The 25,510-nt window shown below is 36.3% G+C and overlaps 1 protein-coding gene across 1 annotated transcript in view; it reads right to left on the bottom strand.

Moving 5' to 3' along the window:
* Positions 1–7,591: 7,591 nt before the first annotated feature.
* The window catches only part of LOC112818725 (ATP-dependent zinc metalloprotease YME1L1), a gene marked incomplete at its 5' end in the record, with an annotated part of 37,787 nt that continues 19,868 nt past the window's right edge, over positions 7,592–25,510 (bottom strand). Inside the window, 11 exons of the mRNA XM_025865849.2 lie at positions 7,592–7,978; positions 10,465–10,551; positions 11,374–11,447; positions 11,541–11,667; positions 12,322–12,473; positions 13,009–13,164; positions 14,250–14,362; positions 15,384–15,446; positions 16,341–16,473; positions 17,039–17,191; positions 21,258–21,348. Of these exons, the coding sequence (XP_025721634.1) occupies positions 7,835–7,978; positions 10,465–10,551; positions 11,374–11,447; positions 11,541–11,667; positions 12,322–12,473; positions 13,009–13,164; positions 14,250–14,362; positions 15,384–15,446; positions 16,341–16,473; positions 17,039–17,191; positions 21,258–21,348 (1,293 nt within the window). The remainder of the gene's footprint in view (positions 7,979–10,464; positions 10,552–11,373; positions 11,448–11,540; positions 11,668–12,321; positions 12,474–13,008; positions 13,165–14,249; positions 14,363–15,383; positions 15,447–16,340; positions 16,474–17,038; positions 17,192–21,257; positions 21,349–25,510) is intronic.

Here is a 25,510-nt window from a genome sequence, read left to right as displayed (position 1 = left end):
TACTTTATTTTATTTATTTGAGAGAGAGAGATAACAAGCAGGGAGGAGGGGCAAAAGGAGAGGGAGAAGCAGGCTCCCTGCTGAGCAGGGAGTCCGATGTGGGACTTGACCCCAGGACCCCAGGATCATGACCTGAGCCAAAGTTAGACGGGTAACCCACTGAGCCACCCAGACGCCCCAAGAGGAAGTCTTTTTTTTAAAAATAATTTTTATTGTTATGTTAATCACCATACATCATTAGTTTTTAATAGTGTTCTATGATTCATTGTTCGTGCATAACACCCAGTGCTCCACGCAGAATGTGCCCTCTTTAATACTATTCACCAGGCTAACCCATCCCCCCACCCAGAGGAAGTCTTTAAATATGAGTTTGATTCGCCTGCTCCTCCCTCTGCCCTACTCATAAGTCCATCCCCTCTAGTTTTAAAATTAAGTCTGATATCTCCCAGCACTACAAACAGATATATGAAAGATACAGGAGACTGTCTCCTGGGGTTGAATTTTAAGAGACTTTCATTAATAATAAATTTATGTAAAACACTTAATTTAGAACATGAATGGCAGCAACTGGTTGATCAAAGATAAAGCATATCTTATATGAAATCAATCCAGAATACCTTAGAGAATTTCATATGCTAGACGTCTTAATCTCTTTGGCAGGTCCTTCTATGTGTCAGATACTTTATAAACCTGGCACACAATCCGACCTTGCATTTTTTATCTTCTAAAAAAGAAGTCATGTTCCTCTACAAGAAGACATTCCAGTCACATAAAGGGTATCTCCTGTTACTGTTCTACTCACTGGGATATTTTCAGGAATGAAAAGGTCATATAATAGTCTCTATAGCATTATTTAACTTTCTATGGAGAATCTGAACCATCTATTCCAGTGCTCTGCCTGAGGGTGAGCGAAATTAAAATAATTAACCTACTGAATGCCTATTATTGTTTCATTCACTGAAAATGTTATTAGCTGACTGCCTATAAAGCACTTCAATCAGTCCTAGAGGTACAAATATGTTGAAGATTGCTTCCTAGAACTCACCATCAGGTGGCAGGAAGTCGACTTAGAATAAATTAGAGAATAGCTTACTGTTGAAGTACACATGTTGTGCTCTGGAGAAACAGAACAGATGGACATACAGCCTTAACAGAAGGGCTGGAGAGAAAGACCAAGAAATCAAAAGCATACAGATGACAGAGGAAAAGGGAGAGAAGCTAAAAGAACCAATGAAATAACCTCAGAGTTTACCAGTATTGAAGAGCAAAGGACACCACAAGATAATTCCCGAATTTTAACATAATCATAAGAATGTTATCAACAGAATGAAGGGGGAGATAAGAGCTGTGACCAACTAAAAGCAGTCATCAGAAAGGGATTTCTCCTGCCTTATTAATTTAGCAATAATATAGATAATTCTACTAAATTCCTGGATTAGCTCTTTCAGTATTAACAGTATTAATTCTGATAACAATTATGGAAAAATAACCACGAAATCTCATAGCAATTTTATTTTTTTATTTTTTTTAAATATTTTATTTATTTATTTGACATAGAGAGAGAGAGAGAGAGACAGAGTGAGCACAAGCAGGGGGAATGGCAGGCAGAGGCAGAGGGAGAAGCAGGCTCCCCACAGAGAAGGGGGAGTCCGATGCGGGACTCGATCCCGGGACTCCGGGATCATGACCTGAGCCGAAGGCAGTGGCTTAACCAACTGAGCCACCCAGGCGCCCGTCTCATAGCAATTTTAAAAGGAAAGAATAGTAAGCTGTAATATAGTACAATAAAAAATCATATAGAAATACCAAGACAATAGTTTTGTTTAAAAAGTTAACAGTGACATATAGTCACATATATATTCCATACACAATTGCAACAGAACTAGTTCAGATTTTGAAAAATCATATGAATGGGATTATATCACCAAAACAAAACGCTCAAACATCTTTTTTTTAGTTTATTTTTTCTTAGTAATCTCCACACCCAATGTGGGGCTCGAACTCACCCCAAGATCAGGAGTCACACTCTTCCGACTGAGCCAGGCAGGCACCCCCAAAAATCTTAATATATGAAACCACTGTTTTTGACTCATGGGATATAATGACACAGCAAAATCATCTCCCACTAGTCTCTTAAGTATTCAGATATTTTTCTACCAACCCAGATTGAAAAACTTTAATAAATCCAGAGTTGTTTTAACTTGTAATACGACACTAAAACAGAATGTCCAGCCCCATATAATAATAAGACACCAAAAGTCAAGCGTTAATCAGCCAGGTCAGGCTACAGGTTAACCACCTGCAGTAGGGTTACAAGGCTGGCATGGTCCTTTTTTTCTTTCCTGCTTAATTCCATCCCTCCTCTCTCAGCTGGCTGGCTGTGTATGGTTTCACCTTGCCAGAGTCAAAACCGTAGGGGGTGGCTGAGTTCTTACCTGGCTGATACTACTGAAGATGGTTTTGAACAGGCTGCATTTGGCAATCAGTTTATTTATTATTTTAGGTTTTTGTTTTGTTTTAAAGCCCCAAAATGGGGCTTAAAGTCATGATCCCAAGATGAAGAGTCACATGCCCTACTGACAGAGCCAGCCAGGTGCCCAGCAGTTATTATTTTTTAATTAAAAATATTTTTATTTGAGAGAGACAGAATGAGAGAGAGAGAGCACATGAGAGGGGGGAGGGTCAGAGGGAAATGCAGACTCCCCGCTGAGCAGGGATCCTGATGCAGGACTCGATCATGGAACTCCAGGATCATGACTTGAGCCGAAGGCAGTCACTTAACCAACCGAGCCAGCCAGGCGCCCGCCGGCAGTTATTTTAAAGCTGACCTTCTCTCAGGGGCACTTCTGTACCCACGGCTGTTCTCACCTGCAACTCCCTTGACCTGAGTGAATGCAATCCATTCTGTTGGTCTTTCTTTCTTCTTAGCTCTTAAGGAATCCAGAGATCCACTTTGGATTGTCTTCTTGTGAGGCCTCTTTGCACCTCTAAGCAACCCTTTTGTACGGTATCTAAAATGGAGCCTCCCACAAGGGCTCACTCTCCATACTTGACAAACATCTGGTCCTTCATTAGCACTCAAGCAGTTTCTGTCAAACCAAATGCTGAGAGTACAGAACAGCTTCAACTAACATTAGACTCCTTCATTAGCCAAAGCACCTTACCAGTCCTCTCAGGTTCCAGGTTTCCTGAATATAAGCCAAACATTTATACTTCCAGAACTGCAAGTGATTCATACCAAGCTCTCCAAACTAGGTTTTATGAGAAATAAGTACCTTCTCACCCTCCCACTTTGGCAGCTTTGTAATTAGCTTTCTTCCCCATTAAATGCATTCTCAAATTCGTAACAGATTACCTACCTATTATATTACCCATATGATGCAAGACTGAAGACAACATACCATTTATATATGACTAAATTAAGTCCATGGTCTAAATGGGGTGGGGGATCCACATTCTTGCCTCAAAGAATGGGGATTCACCTCTGACACAATGGGGGTAGAAGAGGATTTGCATAGAAATAAAGTCCTCAGTTCAAATATATCAACTCTCCCAATTCTTATGTCCATGACTAGGTGTTATTTTTTTCAATCCAAAGATCAAATCTACATTCCAACATATTTTATTAAAATACTACCTACTTACATTAAGAAATATACTCATAACCAGCTGGATTGAAGTAACTCAGTATTTACTTTAAAATGAATACAAATAAACATAAAGAATATCTAAAAAAACATGTATCCATTACCAAAAGTAATCAACTTATAGATAAAGGTTACATGTCAAACCCTGGCGTTCTGGGAGCTTTGAATGGATAGCTCTGAAAGGTTTACCAGTCCTCTCTAGGTCTATTCTTATTAAACTGCTTTGGTTGGAGTAGGATTCAAAATAAGTGAGGGAGATTAGCTTTCAGTACGATGAGGTGAGGAGGCTGACAAATCATCCCCACTTTTAAAAAAGCAACTATAAAGTTGGATAAAATTATTTTAAAAACTCTGGAAATCAACTGAAGACCTACAACAAACTAATAAGTGTTTATTCATGAAAATCACTGAAGCAAATTTGGTAAGAGCTGTGTGAGTCTGTGGTGCTGTGCTCTCACTTCCCATGCCAGAACTTGTTGTCACTGCCAGAAGGGACTTGCCTGACCTGATGCAGAGGAAGTCAGAGTGGCTCTATGCTAAGCACAGAGTTCTCTAGCCTGAGGTCGCAATCCTGTTTGCTGCAAACAAGGTAAGAGTAGCAAGGCATTTAACATTAAGTTCTGAGAGGTAAGATAGCCATCTGGATTCGATAAGCACTCCATGGACTCCAGATTTACCAGAGGTATGCAGAGTAGAAACTGAAGCTGGTACAAGCCACCCACGTACCCATGGTTGCCAAGGTGTGCACATACACACAAAGGAGAAGCAAAAAGCCTGTTAGAAAGCAAAAACCAGGGCAGCCTTGAAAATGACTCATATGTTAAATGGACCTGAAGCCCACACAGATCCATCAGCAGAGTAGAAAGCATGAATGATGGGGTTTAAACACAAAGTCCATCCAATCTTTGGCTAAATATTAAAGTATGCAGGCACAGCAGCAACCTTTAGGAAGCAAGATTAGAAAAATTTTTTAAATTAACAGAGACATCAATGGCTGCACATTGTAATAGAGATGGACTTCATAAATTTACTGGAGGCAAGTTACTAAACAAGACAATCCCTGGGGAAGAAATCAGAATCCATCATTGCTACATTATCTGAAATTCAACAAGATTACAAAGCAAAGAAACAAGAAAGTGTGACCCTTACTAAGGAAGAAAAGCATTAAGGAGAAACTATTTCCAAATGGTAGATTCAGCAAAGATTTAAAAGCAGCTATATGGACATGGTCAAAGAACTAATGGAAGTCGTGTTTAAAGAATTAATGAAAACTGTGATGAAAATGATACAATGCATGAAGAATCTCAAAAAAAAAAAAAAGATACACAGTAAATGAAAGAATTGAATGGAAACTTAGAGCTGAAAAATACAGCACCTGAAATGGAAAATTCAATTGATTTGAGATGACAGAAGAATCCATGAACTTGAAGAATCAACAGAAATTATTCAATCTCAAGCACAGAGGGAGAAAAAACAATGAAGAAAATGAACAAAGCCTCAGAAAGTAGATCAACGTTAAGTGTACCAACACATATGTGAAGAGATTCCCAGAAGGAAGAGACAGAAAAGGACAGATATTTGAAGAAATAATTGCCAAAAATTGCTTAAATTTGATGAAAAACTAATCTACAGATCTATGAAGCCCAGTAAATCCCAACTAGGAAAAACACAAGAACAACCACACCTAAACACATCATCATGGTCAAACTGGTAAAAGACAAGGATAAGCAAACAAAAACAAAACCCTGAAATCAGCAAGAGAAAAAAACAACCTATCACAAAAGGAGACCAAAATTATGACTAACAGCTGACTTCTTACAAAAAATAATGGAAGCCAAAAGCCTATGGGATAATATCATCAAAACGGGGGTGCCTGGGTGGCTGGTCAAATGTAGGGTCATGATCCCAGGGTCCTGGGATCGAGCCCCGCATCGGGCTCCCTGCTCGGCGGGAAGCCTGCTTCTCCCTCTCCCACTCCCCCTGCTTGTGTCCCCTCTCTCGCTGTGTCTCTCTCTGTCAAAAAAAATAAATAAAATCTGGACCAAAAAAAACCCAAAATGATTAAAGAAAAAAAAATCAACTATGTATTCTATATCCAGCAAAATGATTCTTAAAAAAAAAAAAGGCAAAATAAAAGATATTCCCAGAGAAAGACTGAGGAAATAAGATTATACAAAGCACGAGTTATGCCACTGTATTGTTGAGTTGCTGTAACATGCACAGATCTAACATATGACACTAAGAGCACAGAGAAGAAAATGAGATATATTGAAACAAAGTTCCTACATTTGACCAGAAGTAAAGTAGACTGATAGGATGCAGAAGGTCATACCTCGATTAACCACTAAGATGTAACTCAAAAAAGGAGGAACAGAAGGATCTCTTTAGATATGACCAAAAAAAAAAAAAAAAAAAAAGAAAAGGAAACAAAAAGCAAAATGAGAGGTGTAGAAACAAGTATATCAATACTAAATTTGAATTAACTAAACACTCCACTCAACAGAGATTGCTGGACTGGATAAAAGACTGGATTAAAAAAAAAGATTGATAAAGGACTTGTATTCAGAATAAATGATCTCTTACAACACATAATAAGACAAATAACCCAAAAGTGACAGGGAGGGTGGTCTGAATGGACACTTCTCCAAAGAAAATATACAAATGGCCAATAAAACAGGAGAGGATATCACTAGTGTAGATAAATATATGTTAATCCATGAGATATTATTTCATTCACACTAGAATGACTTTATCAAAAAGATAGACTATAAGAATATACTGTAGAAGATGTAGAGAATGATGCAGCTCATCAGGTTCTTTAAAAGGTAAACAGAAAATTATTACATGACCCAGGAATTTCAATCCTAGAAGTCTATCCAAGAAAAATAAAAACATGCATACACACAAAGACATATATACATACAGGGAGAAGTAAGGAAGGGGAGAGGGAGAGGGAAGGAGAAGAGAAAGGTGAAAGGGAGGTGGGCAATTAAAAAATGGGATGATGAATGTGGACCAAAGGTATATGGGAGTTCCTTGTATTATTCCAGTAACATTTCTGTAAGTTTGAAATTAGATCAAAATTTAAAATTACAAAAAAAAAAAAAAAGAGGCAAGGATATTGTATAGCAAACTCCCTCTATTAACTTCTTCAATGAAGACCATATACAGCTTAAAAGTTATTAGAAAACTGTAGGTAATTTTAATAAAATCACTTCAAGAATATAATTTGGTTGTAAAACCAATACAATGAGCTCTAAAATAATTTTTCTATTGAGTTAAATAAAGTCATCTGTAAATCCAGTAACAACATATTCATATTCACTAAATCCAAATGAAAAGCAAACACGACTTTACATTTCTAACATAGGGTAATTCAAAGTTCACTTTGAAGGGACTGAGATTTTGGGTTAATTTTTCTTTTAATACCAAGCATAATTATAGTTATTTAGATTTTGAAGTGACTCACTTTTTATTTAACAAAATACTTGCAGCTCTGAAATAAATTTCATTAGTAAGAATGATAATGATGTTTAAAAGAAAAAAAAAGACCATGAAAATGCAAGCTGCATTTCTAAAAGGTTATAATCATTTAAATTCTGATTATATCTGTACATTTACAATTCTCTACTCTTAGACAAAAACAAAAAGAACTATTTTATATACGGACAATCTGGAGCATAATTAAGTGCATCTTAATGAAGTTTCCACTGACCTATATAGAAATATGGTTCACCGACAGCCAAATGGCAGCATATCTTTATCAAAGATAAAAGGTACTATCTAAAAACAAAGACAATCCTTCAACAATTTTACTTTGCCAAGTAAAAATACTTCCCAAGAGCTAAAGGCACACTTTTTATTCACATCTAATAGAGGAACCAACCATAAAATCACTACTTATTTTCAAATGAATAACTTATTGACATTTCTCAAACAAGCTGTTTCCAATCCTAATAGTTCTTTATTTTCTTTAACATATTTACTATGGGTTGATAATTTGCAATAGGTGTCATCAGGAGAATAACCAAAATTAGATTAAACATGACAAAAGAGAGACAAAGTGTTTCACACCCTTGAGTGACACCAAGGCAAGAATGGGAGAAAAGCATTGCAAAAAGAGACTACTGAAATGCTACTTATATATTCTTGCAGTAAAACCAGCAATGCATCCATTTTAAGAGTTATCATCTCACTTCCAATTTCTTTCCCTCAAGAACAATTTGAATCTCTTTGGCATCCAAAGTCTCATAGGTTAGTAAAGCTTCTGCTAGATTCTTATGCTCTTTTGCATGAGTCTTCAAGATATGTTTCGCTCGTTCATATGAGTCCTGAAATGAAAAAAGCAGGTATCTAAGAGGCAGAAAACTTAGGAGAAGCAAAAACAATAAGAAAAAAAAATGTATATGCCTTAAAAAATATGAAATATATTCATTTCTACTTATAAAAGATAAAAGCATTGGGCTCCATGCTGGGTATGGAGCCTACTTGACAGATAGACAGATAGATAGATGATAGATAGATAGATAGATAGATAGATAGATAGATAGATAGATAGATAGAGATAGATAGATAGGGCAAGCTTGGTTCTCAAAGATAAGTTTCGTATTTGCAAAGGTTCTATTTTTAACCTCAAAATCTATCACATTGATAAATGAGGATTACTTAGGGAGCTACTTAAAGATATAAAAGTATGTATTATACTCATCTGCATTTTAAATTGTGAACAAAGAAATCTGTTTCTCTATTCAATACACATGTTAAAAAGGAAAGGGAGGTTTGCTCCTTTTGCCTTGTGAGATTTCAGCAATTTATTCACAGAAAAGATCTACTTTTCTATTGTCTTATTTGGTAACAACTCTGTCAGTCTGTGACAACTATACCACTGTAAAATGAGTTTACCAACATCAAGAAGCATAAGTCATATAAACATGACACAATTATTAAAAAATAAACATCATTAGACATTCTGAACAAAACCGTTATGGTCAAGTGAAATCATCAAATTAAAAAAAAACATAAAATATTATAAATATGTCATGGAATATTGAAACTAATATCCAAGGATGAATTAGTATTAACTTTAAAAACTTCACTGGAATGAAACCCTTACATTGTAACATGAAAGACTACGATAAGGTTTTCATATTTTTAAGTTTCATAAACATTTGAACCTAAAATGTGTACTAGCTAGTCATCATTTCCCTTAATAACAATGTAAGTGTGCCATCTAGCAGAAAGAGTACCTACTGCCTTCCCAATCTTAACATTTAAGAAAAGTACTAGAGAAAAGAAAGTATTTCCAATGCCCTAAGAATACTAGAGTATAGATAATTTACTCAACATAAATAGTAAAGGAAAGAGAATGAAGATTCAGGGAAGGCAGAGAGAATTCCTCTTCTGAAACACCTTCTAAACCTTTCCATTATACAGACTTTTCATATACTTAATGACTTTAAACCATTTTCTACCCCCTTAAGTTAATCAAAACCTCGCCCTCCCTGGGGGAGATTCCTAAGCCCTCAAGTGGCAGCTAATGATTCACTCTTATCCCAGACATTTCAGGGTAAAGAGGTGAGCTCTTTGTTCCCCTCACCACTGACAGACCATTACTATGCTACCCTCTTCCATAAACCATGATTCCTTTGAAGTTTACACCATCTGACTGTAGCCCTATTCAACATCCTTGATTTTGCAATCTACTACCCTAACTACAGTTTTCATTCACTAGACTTTTTGGAATTTAGCTCAGTCATTTCCATTCCAAGACCTGCCTCCATGCACATCCAAATGGAATGCACATATCGAACCTCTGCACTAAGCACCAGGTCCACGTAGCTCCCTCAACTTGAAATCTTCACTAGGACACCTCAAATTCAGGAGCACCTGGGTGGCTCGGTTAAGCGTCTGCCCTTCAGCTCAGGTCATGATCCCGGAGTCCAGAGATCAAACCCCACGTCAGAATCCCTGCTCAGCAGGCAGTCTGCTTCTCCCTCTGCCCCTCACCCACTCCACTCATGCTCGCTCTCTCGTTCTCTCTCTCAAATAAACAAAATTAAAAAAAAAAAAGACACCTCAAATTCAATATGTATAAAACTCAGTTCATTATCTACATACTTCCCCACCTTAGGCCATCATCAGTGTTTTCTCAGTAAAAGACACACACAACTATACAGCTGCATGAGGCAGAAACAGCTTTGTATTTAATTTAGCTGCTCTCTCACCCAAACATCAAAAAGGCATTTTGATTCCACTGTATCAGTATCTCTTGAACGCATTCATTTTCTCAATTTCTACACTCACTGCCCTAATCCAAGCATCTGCTGTACAATGAGGAGACTACAGTACCTACTGATCTCACTGAGTCTATGCTCACATATTCTGTACTGCACACTGCAATCAAAAAGACTTGTTTTCAAAGAACTTTGTGCTTCATTCTCAGCACACGCATGCAGCTAGGCACAAAGCAAATAATATTTGTTGAATAAAATATATGTCAGAGTGAAAAACCAATAAAGACTCAAAATAATCAATACCCCTATTCTAACAACTCTATGGTTTTACAGCTGAAGTAGAATATTTATAATTACTGATATTAACTGTTCCTAGCCTATAGCCAGAATAAAATAAAGATTCAGTCTATGACCAGAGGCTCCCAAACAACATATTGAAATCATAGTTTCAATGGTGCACTTATTCTCTTTATTATACGTAGTGACATTTCTAAACAGGGGGATAACCATTATCTTCTGGTAGTACCTAACTATTAAGGCACATTATGACTAGACAAATAAGCACAGAAAAATATGATCATTACCCTTAGAAGGATTCTAATTTCTTGTTCAATAGCAGATTGAGTTTCTGGACTCAGTTTCCCAGTATCACTGTAGGTCATAACTCCAAGCTGAAACAAACAAAAAGAAATTGAACAGAAAAACCCTAAACCACTAATAAATGTAACAGAGGAAGTACTATCCTATACTTAAGGAAACATCATGGGGACAAGGAAGAAATTCAATATAAAAACACCCTTGAGGGCAAAGAAATTTCATCATTCTTCTGAAAGTATAAGACTAAAATTAAAAATACAAGAGAAAAAATGTAGTAAGTATGGTTCTGAGTACCTTCTTAGAAAACCTTTGCAGCTATTCCAAATCCAGAAATCCACAATGTAGTGTATTAGAAATGATTCATGAAGCCACAGTGATAATGCAGGAGAGTGAAATATGTGGAAAGGGTAAAGCAAGCTCAGCAAATAGGTGTTTTGTCATAAGAATAGAAAATAGAATATCTTAACATTTGCTTAACTCATGAAATACTGTTATTGTCCAAGCGGCTAGAATGGAAAGTGAATACTATGTTATTACTCAAAAAACAAAAAGTTTAGTTTAGAATAAGCTGTGACAAATCTACTTGAAATGAGACGGGTGGAAAGTAAATGTTAACAATTTATAATGAGAACCCTCTCTCACAGGGCGCCTGGGTGGCTCAGTTGGTTAAAGCAACTGCCTTCGGCTCAGGTCATGGTCCCGGAGTCCTGGGACTCAAGTCCTGCATCAGGTTCCCTGCTCCCTCTGACCCTCCCCCATCTTGTGCTTTCTCTCTGTCTCACTCGCTCTCTCTCAAATAAAACTTAAAAAAAAAACAAAAAACAACCCTCTCTCATAAACAGACACTTGGCAAATCATCATTTGATACATGAGGAAGGGTTAAAATTAACTATTACCTTTTCACTCATTCCAAATTTGGTAACCATCCGTTTTGCTATTTTAGTTGCATTATCAAAATCACTGGAAGCACCTAAAATTAAAAAATATACATAGAACTCAATTTTTTAAAGTATTTTTAAATCAGCAAGCACAATTTGAACTAAAGCCATTCTTTACAGCTAACCTGTTGTGATATGGTCAGTTCCAAATATAAGCTCCTCAGCTACTCTTCCTCCCATACTAACATCCATCTGTGCAAGCAACTGAGCTCTAGTTTCATTCCATCTGTCATTCTCAGGCAACAGGGACACCTAGACAATTGAAAACAAAGAAAAACTTCAGACACAGTTTGAAATACCTATATTAATAATCAGAATAATCACTTGGCTCTTGCTATAGTACTTAATATCATGATGCTGACAGTTCAAAAACATTTAGTAGAGATGGTCTCAGGCAACTAATGACAAAACTGGCAATATACAAAATAAGAAAAATTCTTTATAAAGCAAAAATTCATTTTATATGTAATAGGTATATGATACTGCAAGAGGATGGACTTATACCCAGGTGCACAAAAATGCTTAAAATGTCTATCATTAGAAAGGTATGAAAATGAAACTTGTACTCAATAAGAAAAATCTTAGAATAACTATGGAACCAGTGACATAGTTTCTTTGTGGAGGGAAAAGAGCAATTACATATTTAAGAATGATACTTTGTTGTCATTCCAGATTTAAATTTCATAATATAAATATATAATATTTGAAATATTAGCATTCTTTATTAGCAGATGTTTCACCAGTATCTCTGATTTCACAATGGTTCAGAATGTTAAAGAAGAAAGTTCTCCACAAACTTAGGAATTAGTTGAATTTTCTTTTTAATTATTTTCATCAATAATTTCCTACATACGTTTTTGGAGAGTGTTACTTGAAAGAAAAGAAAAAAAACTATAAGATACTTACATGTCCAAGTGTTGGCCCTCGTGGCATGATTGTAGCTTTGTTGATAGGCATTGCATCTTTAGTGTAATATGCAATAATAGCATGACCAGATTCATGATATGCTGTGATGGTTTTGTTTTTGTTATCAATTTCCACGCTTCTGCGTTCAGGTCCTAAGGATAAAAATTTAACTGAATAAAATTATTCCGTAAGGAAAGTATATTTAGATGAATGAAACCCACTTGCCTTTAAGTAATTCTTAGAGTGACATGACTTAATATCATTAACAAATATTTTAAACCACAATAACTTGACAAATGACAACCAAAATCATAAGAGCTGTCATCTTACTCCCTATCAACAAGTTTAATTCTATTTACAGAAAATAAATTTAAAGAAGAAATGTCATAACTAACCTGTTCTGAAGCCAATTCAAGATTTAAAATCAAATACTGAAAATTAGTAAAATTATTCTTTTATCAGCAATATCAGACAAGAGGAAACACATGGGCACCCCCTGCCCCCAAAGAGTATAATCATATAAACTCTATTTTGTTCTGTAAGAGGCCCAATTGTGTGGCTATTTTTGAGTATGTATTTTCTTGCTCTTGTACCTTTCTTTTTTATAAACTTTTTCTCAAAAAGAATTTATTCTCTAACATAATGAACAGTGTAAGGGAAAAAGAAAAAAGGGGAGAGAAAACCTACCCATTAGAATTTTATCTTTGGAAAACTCTAGTTCCTTCATGGTAACCATTTCTTTTCCATCAACAGCTGCCTTTAATGCAGCCTGGTTCACAAGATTCTCCAACTCTGCTCCAGAAAAGCCAACAGTACCTCGAGCTATAATTTCTGGATCAACAGCTACATAGACAAATACAATATTAAAATTCCAAAACAACTCTTCACAAACAACTCGCATTCCAAAAGAAAAAAGAAAACAGCTATCCTGAACTAGAACTTAAAATATTTATTTCACTGTAACTACAAAATAAACTTACTTTTCTAAAGGAAAAAGCCAAAATTGCCATTAAATATATCATTAAAACTACCACTGGGACAAATCACAGTAGTTCTTAAAAGAACTTTGTGGAAAACAAACAAACAAACAAAAAACCAAAGAAATTCAGAGTTGCCAGACTTGATTTATAAACCTTCAAATTATAACCTAAATTGTTACTAGCCTAAGCACAAACTGAAAATGTATACTCAGACAACAGTTTATTGTGGCACCTGGGTGGCTCAGTTAAGTGTCTGCCTTTGGCTCAGGTCATGATCCCAGGGTCCTGGGATTGAGCCCCGCATCGGATTCCCTCCTCGGCGGGAGGCCTGCTTCTCCCTTTCCCACTACCCCTGCTTGTGTTCCTGCTCTTGCTATCTCTGTCCAACAAATAAATAAAATCTTTTTAAAAAAAAAAGACATTTTGTTTTCTGAATTTCATCTTGAAATACTTTATACATAAGTAGTATTATATGTACATTTATAAAATGTACATTTACAAAATGCTGAGCAGAAAATCCTATTCAGGGCTCAATCCCAGAACCCTGGGATTACAACCTGAGCCAAAGGCAGCTGCTTAACAGACTGAGCCACCCAGGTACCCCAAGATAGAAACTTTTTAAAAAGGACATATAAGGGGCGCCTGGGTGGCTCAGTTGTTAAGCATCTGCCTTCAGCTCAGGTCATGATGCCAGGATCCTGAGACTAAGCCCCACATCCAGCTCCCTGCTCTGTGGGAAGCTTGCTTCTCCCTCTCCCACTCCTCCTGCTTGTGTTCCCTCTCTCGCTGTGTCTGTCAAATAAATAAAATCTTTAAAAAAAAAAAAAAAAGGACATATAAAAAACTGGTCTTTTGAGACATTTGTCAAGTAAGAACCACAAACGGCAGAATGAAATATTACCATTTTATAGAGATAATAATAAAGTTTATTATTGGAATCAGACTTACACTGATCAAACTTTATTTTACTGAGATACCATTTCAAAATTTCTGTTCGACCTTTTACATCTGGTCTTGGAACTGTAACCTGCATGTCAAAACGACCAGGACGTATTAAGGCACTAAAGGGAGAATATAAGAAGAAAATATAAATTAATAATCTGAGTATGCTGAAGGTCAAATTAAATAGGACTGACACTCTTAAAGTCAAGATGGAAGGATAATGGCAACCAGAGGTTAGACTGGAGTTTTGGGTTTTATTTTAATTCCAGGACAGCTAATATACAGTGCTATATTAGTTTCAGGTATACATTATAGTAATTCAACAATTCCACACATCACCCAGTGCTCATCACGACAGGTGCACTCCCTAATCCCCATCACCTATTTCCACTCTAGACTGGAGTTTTGAACATAAATATTCAGATAACTCCTTGTAAAACATGACTTAAGTAACAGTTTCAATAACCAGAAGGCAGAACAAAGGCTGATAGAGAGAGGTAATACACAACCCTCATAAACAAAAACATGCAAGCCAGTCACTCAAGAAAAAATAATTCTAGAGCAGTCCATTATGAGAGCTACACTGTGATAGCTTCCTATCACAACTGCTCTAAGTATAGAATGTTAAACTACAGACTTAGGCAAAGATAAAACTATTAGATCAAATTAAAATATGAGTAACTTCTATGATAAAATCAAAAATTTTAAAAACTATAATAAATTTTATTTTAAAAATGCTCTCCACCATCCCCAAATTCTGTGATATAAAGTTGTCAGAAGTTTCTTTTAACGACTTTACTGAAATTTAAATCACATATCACAGAATCTCAAGTAGATAATCCAGTGGTTTTTAATATATTCAGAGTTGTGCAATTATCAACAATCTAACTCAAGAATATTTTTATTCCCCCACCCCAAAAGAAACCCCACAGCCACCAACAGTCACGCACCACCAACTCTCCATTCTTCCCACCCTCTGGCAACCACTAATCTACTTTCTGTTGCCACCGATTTGCTTATTCTGGACATTGCATATGAAAAGAATCATATGTGATATTTTGTGATGAGCTTCTTTCTCTTTTAAAGTTCATCCATGGTTCAGTATGCATCAGTACTTGTCAAAAGTCTTTTAATACGTACTTATCTAATGCCTCTGGGAAGTTTGTGGCTCCTATTATGATAACTCCTTCATTGGGTTTAAAACTATTAAAAAAGAAAAAAAGTAACATTTCACTGAAAATTAAAAAAGTACACATATAGAAATGCTCTACACAAAACTGTTTATCATTAAACTTAGTAACAGCAAAGAAGAGGGACTGATCTTTTTTATACCTAAAGTGATAAGACATCTCTATTATTTTTTAAAAGGAACAAATGTTATTAGGCCAGTACACTTCAATAAAACTGCTAATAATAAATCACAAAGTCATCTCTGATTATATGCCTTCACAGTATTTGTTCTACTTAGGAAGACATGACCTGACAGAAAAGACTTGGGTACCTGACTCATTTGTGAAAAATTATTCTCAAGTTTACCAATTCAAATTATTTGCTCCTAGACTTCCTGTTTGGTTCCAAAATGTCTTATATGGTTTTAAGAAGTTTTTCCTTCTTTCAAAGCAACCCCACATCTTGCTCTTTATATTACAAAAACTGATGCAAACTTTTAATCTACTACAACACTAATACCTAGTCACAAATTGTGTAGGAACCAGCATACACTCTTTACATCTCCAAACAGACTAGTATTCTCAACTGGAATCATCACTTTCCTGTCATCATACAATTAATGAAAAAAGGTATAGAGATCACCAATTAAGAAGAGCTGATATGTCAATCACCCCATTAGTAATGGAAAGAACACAATACAGAGAATGCAGCTTGTCTTGACTTCTTCCACAGGGACTACTCTGTTGCCTACATTTTTTTCTATTTCTTTCTTTCTAGAAATCTCTATACCCCATGTGGGGCTCAAACACCCAACTATGAGATCAAGAGCTGCATGCTCCGCTGACTGAGCCAGCCAGACACCCCGCTATTTCTCGAATGTTACCAAATATATCACCATATCCCAAAGACAGAGGAAGATTCAATTACCCATCCATTTCAGCAAGAAGTTGATTTATAGTCTGCCTTGAATATGGGTGCATTGGAGACTCAATTCGCTTCCCACCAACAGAATCTAATTCATCAATAAATATAACACAGGGAGCATTTGCTTTTGCTTCCCCTAGGAAAAGAGAAAAGATTCAAATAAGTTTAATGAAATCAATGCTTTTTGAACAAAATCATGTAAGTATTAAAAACCTGTAAGACTGTCAAAAGCCAACAGAAGACATTCATTAAGGAGAAAATACACAAAAGGAGATCTTTTTTTCCTTTAGAACTGATACAAGAACAGTAGCCTTGGGAAAAAAAACTGTACCATAGAAAATGATATATAATAAAAACAACTGAGTATTCATTCTTCCACTGTACAAACCATATACAATCAGATTGGAGGCTAATTATTCTTTAATTACATACTATCGAATTGATGAATAAGATAAAAAGGACAACAACAACAAAAACCCAGCTTTTCAACAAGCCCCAACCTCATCTAACACTTCTACCTCTTCTATTTGGGGAAAAAGTACAGTTCTGTTTTAGCTCACACATTAAATTACCTAAAACCAAAACCCCACAATGGCTAGGTCAGCTATCAAATAATCAAGTAGCAAATAAAGGGTAAGAAGCCCTCTTTCCCTTAAATTAACAAAATTTCGTTATTATATGAAAGATACATTAAAACATACTAAATAGATTTCTGATACGGCTGGCTCCCACACCCACAAACATTTCATCAAATTCTGATCCAGAAGCATAATAAAAAGGAACATCAGCTTCTCCAGCCACAGCTCGAGCAAGAAGTGTCTTCCCTGTCCCTGGTGGTCCAACTAAAAGTATTCCTAAAAGAAAAAATAAATAGAATGACTCAAATTAAAAAATAAAAATAAACCTGATGTGAACCTATAAAACAAAGTTATTAATTAATGTATATACAGTTTTGAGGTTGAAGGCACATGACCAATATTTTGAAACAAAACATACGTCTCTAGTAATGATTCACTTCAGGATCTTCAAAACTAATTTTTCTCTACCATTTCTATCTTGAGAGAATGGAATAAACTTATTTATCACTAAATAAGATAAATAAATTTATGTGAATAAACACAGATTAAGAGATTAAACAACCAAATGTGACACATGAACCCTTGACTTGATGCTCTTCCATAAAAAACATTTTAAGAAATTCTAGGGACATCTGATGAAAATTTGAAAAAATACTGGAGTACAAGATATTAAGGAAATAGTATTTAGTTTTATTTGGTAGAATAAATTATTCTCTTTAGGATAATGTCCTTAGTCTCAGGTGATACACAGCAAAGTAAATTAGATGTATAAAGTAATGTCTACAGTTTTGTAACTATTCCATATATTTGAAAATTTTTGTAACAGCAGTATGTTTTTCATAAGTGGGAATAACAGAATTCTCTGGTTTCCACTTTTCATTTTTTCATTTAAAAAGGTAAAAAAAAACCCCATATTAATGCTATATTTTAACATAAAATTCTTTTTAAAGGAAAGTTGCTGGAAAATACCCTTAAGACTATCCTCTTGTATTACCATGTTATTGTTATTCTTAGCTGGTTTAAATCATCATATCAATTTCTGTAGGATCTATTTTGGTACCTGAGAAGTTTCCCACAATTTTATAAAATACCCCTTGTGATTAGAAAAAGTGTACTACTTTATGACATTAAACGTCCTCTTTATGATGTTATAGTATTGACTTTAATAAATGAATCCTAAATTAGCAGAGATTCATGCAAATATTTTTTTTAAAAGATTGTTCTTTTCCCATTGAATTATCTTTTTTTTTTTTTAAAGATTTTATTTATTTATTTATTTGACAGAGACACAGTGAGTGACGGAACACAGCAGGGGGAGTGGTAGAGGGAGAAGCAGGCTTCCCTCGGAGCAGGGAGCCTGATGCAGGGCTTGATCCCAGGACTCTGGGACCATGACTTGAGCTGAAGGCAGACGCTTAACCACTGAGCCACCCAGGCACCCCCTCATGCAAACATTTTTATATACTGCTGAACATTGTCAGTAGAGATAGCGGGCAGTATAAAAACAAACCTTAAATATGAGTCCCCCCTTCAACTCACCAATTCCATTTCTAGAATTGGAATCTAGAATAATAATAAATAAATAAGTAAATCTAGAATTCATTCTAAGGAGATAATTAAGCATGTGGGCAAAGCCTTGAGATATTAAGATGATCATCAGAGTGCTGATTTTATTATTTTAATTAAAAACTGTTTGAATATAGTTGATACACAGTTACATTAATTTCAGATGTACAACACAGTGATTTGACAAGTTTATACATTATGCTGTGCTCACCTCAAGTGTAGCTACCATCTGTCACCATACACTATTACAGTATCACTGACTATATTTCCTATGCCTTTTATTCCTCTGACTTATCTATTCAACAACTGGAAGCATGTTTCTCCCTTTCCCCTTCACACATTTTGCCCAGCCCTCACACTGCTAATTTTTAAGAGCAAAACATTGGAAACCATAAAAGTTTAATATAAGTGATTAAAGTATAGTACAATCATATACTACAAGGACACCACAAAGTCATTACAATCTTGTACCCAGTTCCAGCATATGGTTTTCCCTCACACCAACAAACAATTCTCCAACACCAGTTGGGCATCTTAATATTCAACTCAATTCTGACGCTACCTACCTGGAGATAGCATCAAATACTGTAAGTTAAGGACTTGGTCCCAAAAGACTGCCTCTATCCCCACCCCTCCCCATGTCATCTGCAAGACCAGGTTGTTACCTGTGCTTCTGACTGACAGATCATAGATAGGAGGTCCCAGTGACCCCTTCCTTGGATTTGATTAATTTGCTAGAATAGCTCAAAGAACTCAGAGAAACATTCTACTTACTAGATTACTGGTTTATTATAGAAGGGTACAACTCAGGAACAGTCAGTTAGATGGAAGAGATGCATAGGGCAAGGAAAGGGAAAAGTACTGCTGAGCTGCTATGCCCTCTCTAGATATGCCGCTCTTCCCACATCTCTACATGTTCACCAACCTAGAAGCTCTGTGAATCCTATCCTTTTGGGTTTTAATGGAGGCCTCATTACATAGACATGACTGACTCAGCCTCCAGCCAGGAGGGTAAGACTGAAAGTTCCAGCCCTCTAATCACATGGTTGATTCTCCTGGCAACCAGCTCCTAACCTTAAGTGTGTTCTAAAAGTCGCCTCATCAACACAACAGAAGACAAATCTATTGCTGTCATCACTATGAAACTACAAGAATGGGACTAAGACTAAATATGTATTTCTTATTATAAATCACAACAGTCATTAAAAATCATATTAACTGTGAGAAAACATGAGACAAAGACAAACTGAGGAACATTCCACAAATTAGTATGTATTCTGCACAACTTTTAAGGTCATGAAAGACCCACACACACTCCCATAAGAAAAGGCTGAGGAGGGGGGCCTGGGTGGCTCAGTCAGTTAAACATCTGACTTCGGCTCAGATCACGATAGGGTCGTTAAGATTGAGCCCCACATGGGGCTCCACACTCAGTGTCTGATTTAGATTCTCTCTCCTCTGCCCTCCCCCAGACCAACTCCTGTGCTTGCATGTGTGCCTACTCTCTCACATAAATAAATAAATAGATAGATAGATTGGCAGGCTGAGGAATTTTTTCAGGTTAAAGAAAAATCTAAGGGTGCCTGGGTGGCTCAGTAGGTTAGGCAGCCAACCCTTGGGTTCTGGCTCAGGTCATGCTCTCAGGCTCCTGGGATTGAGCCCCATGGCTGCTCTGCACTCAGCAGGGAGTCTGCTTGAGAATTCTCTCTCTCTCCCTTTGCCCCTCCCCCCACCTGCTCTACCTCTCTCCCTCTTTCTCTAAAAGAAATTGATTTAAAAAAAAGGTTAAAGAAAAATCTAAATGTGTAAACCTGGATTGAGTCTAAACCTAGGGTTGGGGTGGGGGATGGGAGGTCCCCACTACAAAAGATATTATTAAGAGAAATGCAGAAATTTGAATATAACTGAATTTTATCATAGTTCTGAAACCATGTTAAATTTCCTCATTTTAATAACTATATTGGAAAGGCGCCTGGGTGGCTCAGTTGTTAAGCGTCTGCCTTCAGCTCAGGTCATGATCCCAGGGTCCTGGGATCGAGTCCCGCATTGGGCTCCCTGCTCCGCAGGAAGCCTGCTTCTCCCTCTCCCACTCCCTCTGCTTGTGTTCCCTCTCTCGCTGTGTCTCTCTCTGTGAAATAAATAAATAAAATCTTTAAAAAAAATAACTATATTGGAGTTAAGTAACAGAATATTCTTATTTATAGGAAATACATAAAGAGGTATTTGGGGTTAAAGGAGCATGGTATCTACAATTTACTCTTAAACAGTTTAAAAATACATTTATGTAGCGGCGCCTGGGTGGCTCAGTCGTTAGGCATCTACCTTCAGCTCAGGTCATGATCCCAGGGTCCTGGGATTGAGCCCCACATTGGGCTCCCTGCTCCGCGGGAAGCCTGCTTCTCCCTCTCCCACTCCCCCTGCTTGTGTTCCCTCTCTTGCTGTGTCTCTCTGTGTCAAATAAATAAATAAGATCTTTAAAAAAAATACATTTCTGTAAAGAAAGTGAGCAAATGGGACAAAGTGCTAAAAAACTGTTGAGTTTGGTTAAGAGTACAGAGAGTTCTCTGCACTATTCTCACAACTGAAATTGTAACAAAACTCAAAATCCCCCTCCCCTCAAAAAAGGTTATTCAAAGTTATGTTCAGAATGAAGACTTATTTGTAAAATAGCAATTAAGAACTAAACTTTAAGCTTTTAAATCCGGTAAAGATTAAATTAGTAATGGATTACAGTATTTTTTTGATGCCAAGTCATGGTAAAGGGAAGATATCTTACCTTTTGGAAGTTTACCTCCAAGCACAGTAAATTTTTGTGGATTTTTCAAGAATTCAACAACCTCCTGTAGTTCTTGTTTAGCCTCCTCCACCTAAAGTGATATAATTTATCAAACAATTCTAAGTAATGATTAGATTATCAAGGCCTCCTCTTTGAAAATAGTAAATTTAACTGGAAATTAACTTGAAGGCTCCCTTATAAATGCACACACAAAAGGGATTTCACCCGACTCTTTCTGCCAATTATGCGGTCTCCTTACATATTTCAACAAAAAAATTCTTAACTTCTTACTTTTTTTTTTTAAGATTTTATTCATTTATTTGACAGAGAGAGACACAGCGAGAGAGGGAACACAAGCAGGGGGAGTGGGAGAGGGAGAAGCAGGCCTCCCGCAGAGCGGGGAGCCCGATGCGGGGCTAGATCCCAGAACCCTGGGATCATGACCTGAGCCAAAGGCAGAGGCTTAACAACTGAGCCACCCAGGCGCCCCAACTTCTTACATTTTCAAGTAGTGCTTCCCTCAGTTAACAAGGACTTACATTCACAATTCTAGTTAAATGTGTCAGTGGCATTTGGTATAAAACAGAAAGACTAACCTACCAAATTTCAAATCCAGAACTTTTGACCTGGTTTATAAGCTTCAAGGGCAAATTATGTGAGCTTAATATATATCAATGAAAAGGGAGTCTGTGTTTAAGTTATAACATTAATTTATGATTAATTATTAGATTATTTTCATTATAAGGAATTACCACTAGATTATAAATGACTTAGTTCCTTACAAATGCCAAAGGGTGGAGACTAAAATTAAGCCAAAGTGCACTGATATTGCTTTGTAAATGGTTCTGGCAAAAAAAGTTCAAAAGATTTAATCCCCCAATACAAAAACCATGTAGAATTAAGGTCTCTCGCAAAAATAAAGCCCAATCTGGTCAACAAAGATGGCATGTAGAATATTAACTCAACTTTAAAAACTCTGATATAAGATTAAGAAAGCTGCCTATCAGAGGCGCCTGGCTGGCTCAGTTGGTTAAGCGTCTGCTTTCGGCTCAGGTCATGATCTCAGGGTCCCTGGATCCAGTCCTACACCAGGTTCTCCACTCAGCGGCAGATCTGCTTCTCTCTCTCCCTCTATGTCTCTCTCTCTCTCAAATAAATAAATAAATCTTAAAAAAAAAAAAAAAGCTGCCTATCAGAAATTAGTTAGCATACAACCAGAAGTAACAAATACAAGTACCTAGAGCCAGAATGATATCAAAGACGACTGCAGAAGACCAGATATAAAATAATAGTGGTGGCAGTATGCTGAATTGGAAAGCAAAGACCCTTAGAGAGGACAAACCACCAAGACTTGGCTCTACCACAGAATATAGACCTAGTGTTCTAGACTTCAATTTTTCAAGAAAAAAAAAAAGACATCATTAAAAATGTTAGCTATCAATTAAAATTAAAAGCACATTTATGTGTGTACTTTCATGTATTTATTTTGAATTACACTGGCCTAATAATACATTTGCAGCCAATATGCAACCCTACGTTAGACAACTTTAAATAGTTCTCAGTGGGAAAAAAAGAACTCAAGTACATTGGTCAGGGTTAAAAAGAAACTACCTGACAAGAGGTGTGCTAAAACATGAAACATCTCTGGGCTGAAGGGCATTATGAAAATCTAGAATTAAACTCATGACTCTCTTAGATTCCTAGATAATTTTCTAGGACTATTTCTAGGAAGTATACAATCATTAAAGAGTAAACAGTTTTTTAAATTAGGCTTAGAATAGTGTTTGAAAGTTATTGATTACATTATTAAAACTTAATAAAATGTAAAGTTAAACTTTAAGGAGAAATGCATACATATGTTCACCAAGAAACGTAAAAAACGTAAAAAAAATTCACAATAGCACTCTTTAGGCCAACACTAGAAACAACCCAATGTCTACCTAATGTGGAATATACAATATTGTGATATTCATAGAATACTATGCAATGGGAATGAATGAAGTACAACTTCATGTAAAAACACGGATGGATCTCACAAATGTCATGTTGAGTGAAAGAAGCCATATACACTATGTAAAATTCAAAAGCAAGCCAAATTAATGTGCGTTATGAGACAGAACAACGATTATGCTTCCAGTGGGAAAAAGGGACACTAGGAAGTTTCTGGTAATATTTTATTTCCTGAGCTGGGTGCAAATAATATATTGAGTTCACTGTGTAAAAATTTATTAAGATATAGATCTGTGATTTGTGCAGTTTTGTGTGAACACTAAGCTTCAATAAAATTTATGTTTATAAAGAGATTTGGGGGGCACCTGGGTGGCTCCTGGGATCGAGCCCCACATTGGGCTCCCTGCTCAGCGGGATTCAGCTTCTCCTTCTCCCTCTGCTCCGCCCCCCACTTGTGCTTGCTCTCTCTCTCTCAAATAAATAAAAATGTTAAAAAATATATATATATACACATAAAAGAGATTTGGCTCTTTATCTATTAAAATAAGCTTTTTAAACATTCGAAGATATCCATATACTAAAAGAAAGCCAAAGTACATTTGGTCAAGGTAACAGATAACTTTAAATTGAAGGAGAAGGAAAATAAATTAGCTGTCACCTACTACTCAAACTACATTTTCTCTGCCCAAACTCTGTGTCAGGAAAATTCCCAACTGAGGTATATAAAATCTATACAGGAAAATAGTTTAGGGAACAAGGCAATGAATAAAGTTATAAAAGCCCTTATTAGTATTTTTATGGCAGCTATATATAAAATTATTCCTACATAACCAGAAATTCTAGGCAAGGAAATGACATTCCTATACTAGCTCTTTAAGATTTGGTAAAACTGATCACATGTACCACCTACTGGCATACCTATTTTGGTAAATGTTATAAATTACTTTGGTCTACATAAATTTAGATTTTATAGCAATAAGAGCAATATAAAATTGTAACAGTAATTATATTTGTTTAGATTAGCATAGGAAACTGTGACAATCTAAAAACTTTGTGATGTCCCCATTTCTAGTATTATCAGCATGTCTTCTTTAGCTTAGTAATCAGAATTGGACTCATTCCAAAAGAAGTGTAGTATACTGAGTAATGAAGTCTATACATTGCAGGGAGAAAGTAAGAATGCCTTGCTGACCATAATCTCAGCACAGGTTCAACGTAGAGCAGGCTGACTGCACATCTTAAACAAAACGGGAAGAGCCCTCTGCACTAATGAGTCAAGTTTTCAAATACTCACTGCACCAAACTCTTCCTCAATTATTTTCTTTCTGCAACTCCAAAAGGGTTCACAGCTGTTTAAATTGCAAAGGGAAGGGAAGGAATACTTGGTATAAAACTATCATAGTGATCCCTGATACTTAATTCCCTAATAGTCAAGGTTGTGAAAAATGTTTATGCATAGTTAGGGAACAGAGTGTGGAAAGAGGAAGAGCTCTCATTCTATTCCATATTAAAGTGGCCTTTTTATTGGTCAGCAAACAAGTCAGGCACATTAATTCTTCAGGATCTTTTTCTCTTTCTCTGGCTATAAGTGTTCTTTGCTCAAATACATGCATGGTTTAGGCACACCTGGCTGGCTCAGTCAGTAAAGCATGTGATTCCTGATCTCAGGGTTGTAAGTTCGAGCCCCACACTGGGTGTACAGATTACTTAAAAATAAAATCTTATGGGGCGCCTGGGTGGCTCAGTCGTTAAGCGCCTGCCTTCGGCTCAGGTCATGATCCCCGGGTCCTGGGATCGAGCCCCACATCGGGCACCCCATGCTTCTCGCTCTCGCACTCCCCCTGCTTGTGTTCCCTCTCTCACTGTGTCTCTCTCTGTCAAATAAATAAAAAAATCTTAAAATAAATAATAAATAAAATAAAAAATAAAATCTTATAAAAAAATACATGCATGCTTTAGTCTATCATCTTCAAATCTTCACTCAAATATCACCTTCTCAGTCAATCATACACTGAATATCCCCATTTAAAATTGTGACCTTTCTCTCAAACTCCCAATCCTCTTTATGCCACTCCATATTTCTCCCATAATCCCACTTCATCACTTTTGAACACACTCTAGTGTTTGCTTATATGCAGAGATTTATTTATTCTATCCCAGTATCTAAAAGGGGTCTGGAGAATATGCAGTGAAGCTAAAACGTCCAAAGTTCTAATCATGACTTGGTCTGTTCTAGTGTCCAGCCCCAATTCAGGAGTCCACCCAGAGTGGCCTCAGTACAAAAGATAGTGCAATCACCCAGG

This window comes from Callorhinus ursinus, unplaced genomic scaffold (assembly GCF_003265705.2).
Source record: "Callorhinus ursinus isolate GAN/ISIS: 27379988/994484 unplaced genomic scaffold, GSC_fseal_2.0 scaffold202, whole genome shotgun sequence".
NCBI classification, from domain to species: domain Eukaryota; kingdom Metazoa; phylum Chordata; class Mammalia; order Carnivora; family Otariidae; genus Callorhinus; species Callorhinus ursinus.
Note: the sequence above shows the minus strand (reverse complement) of the source record. Positions and strands in the feature narration are given on the sequence as shown.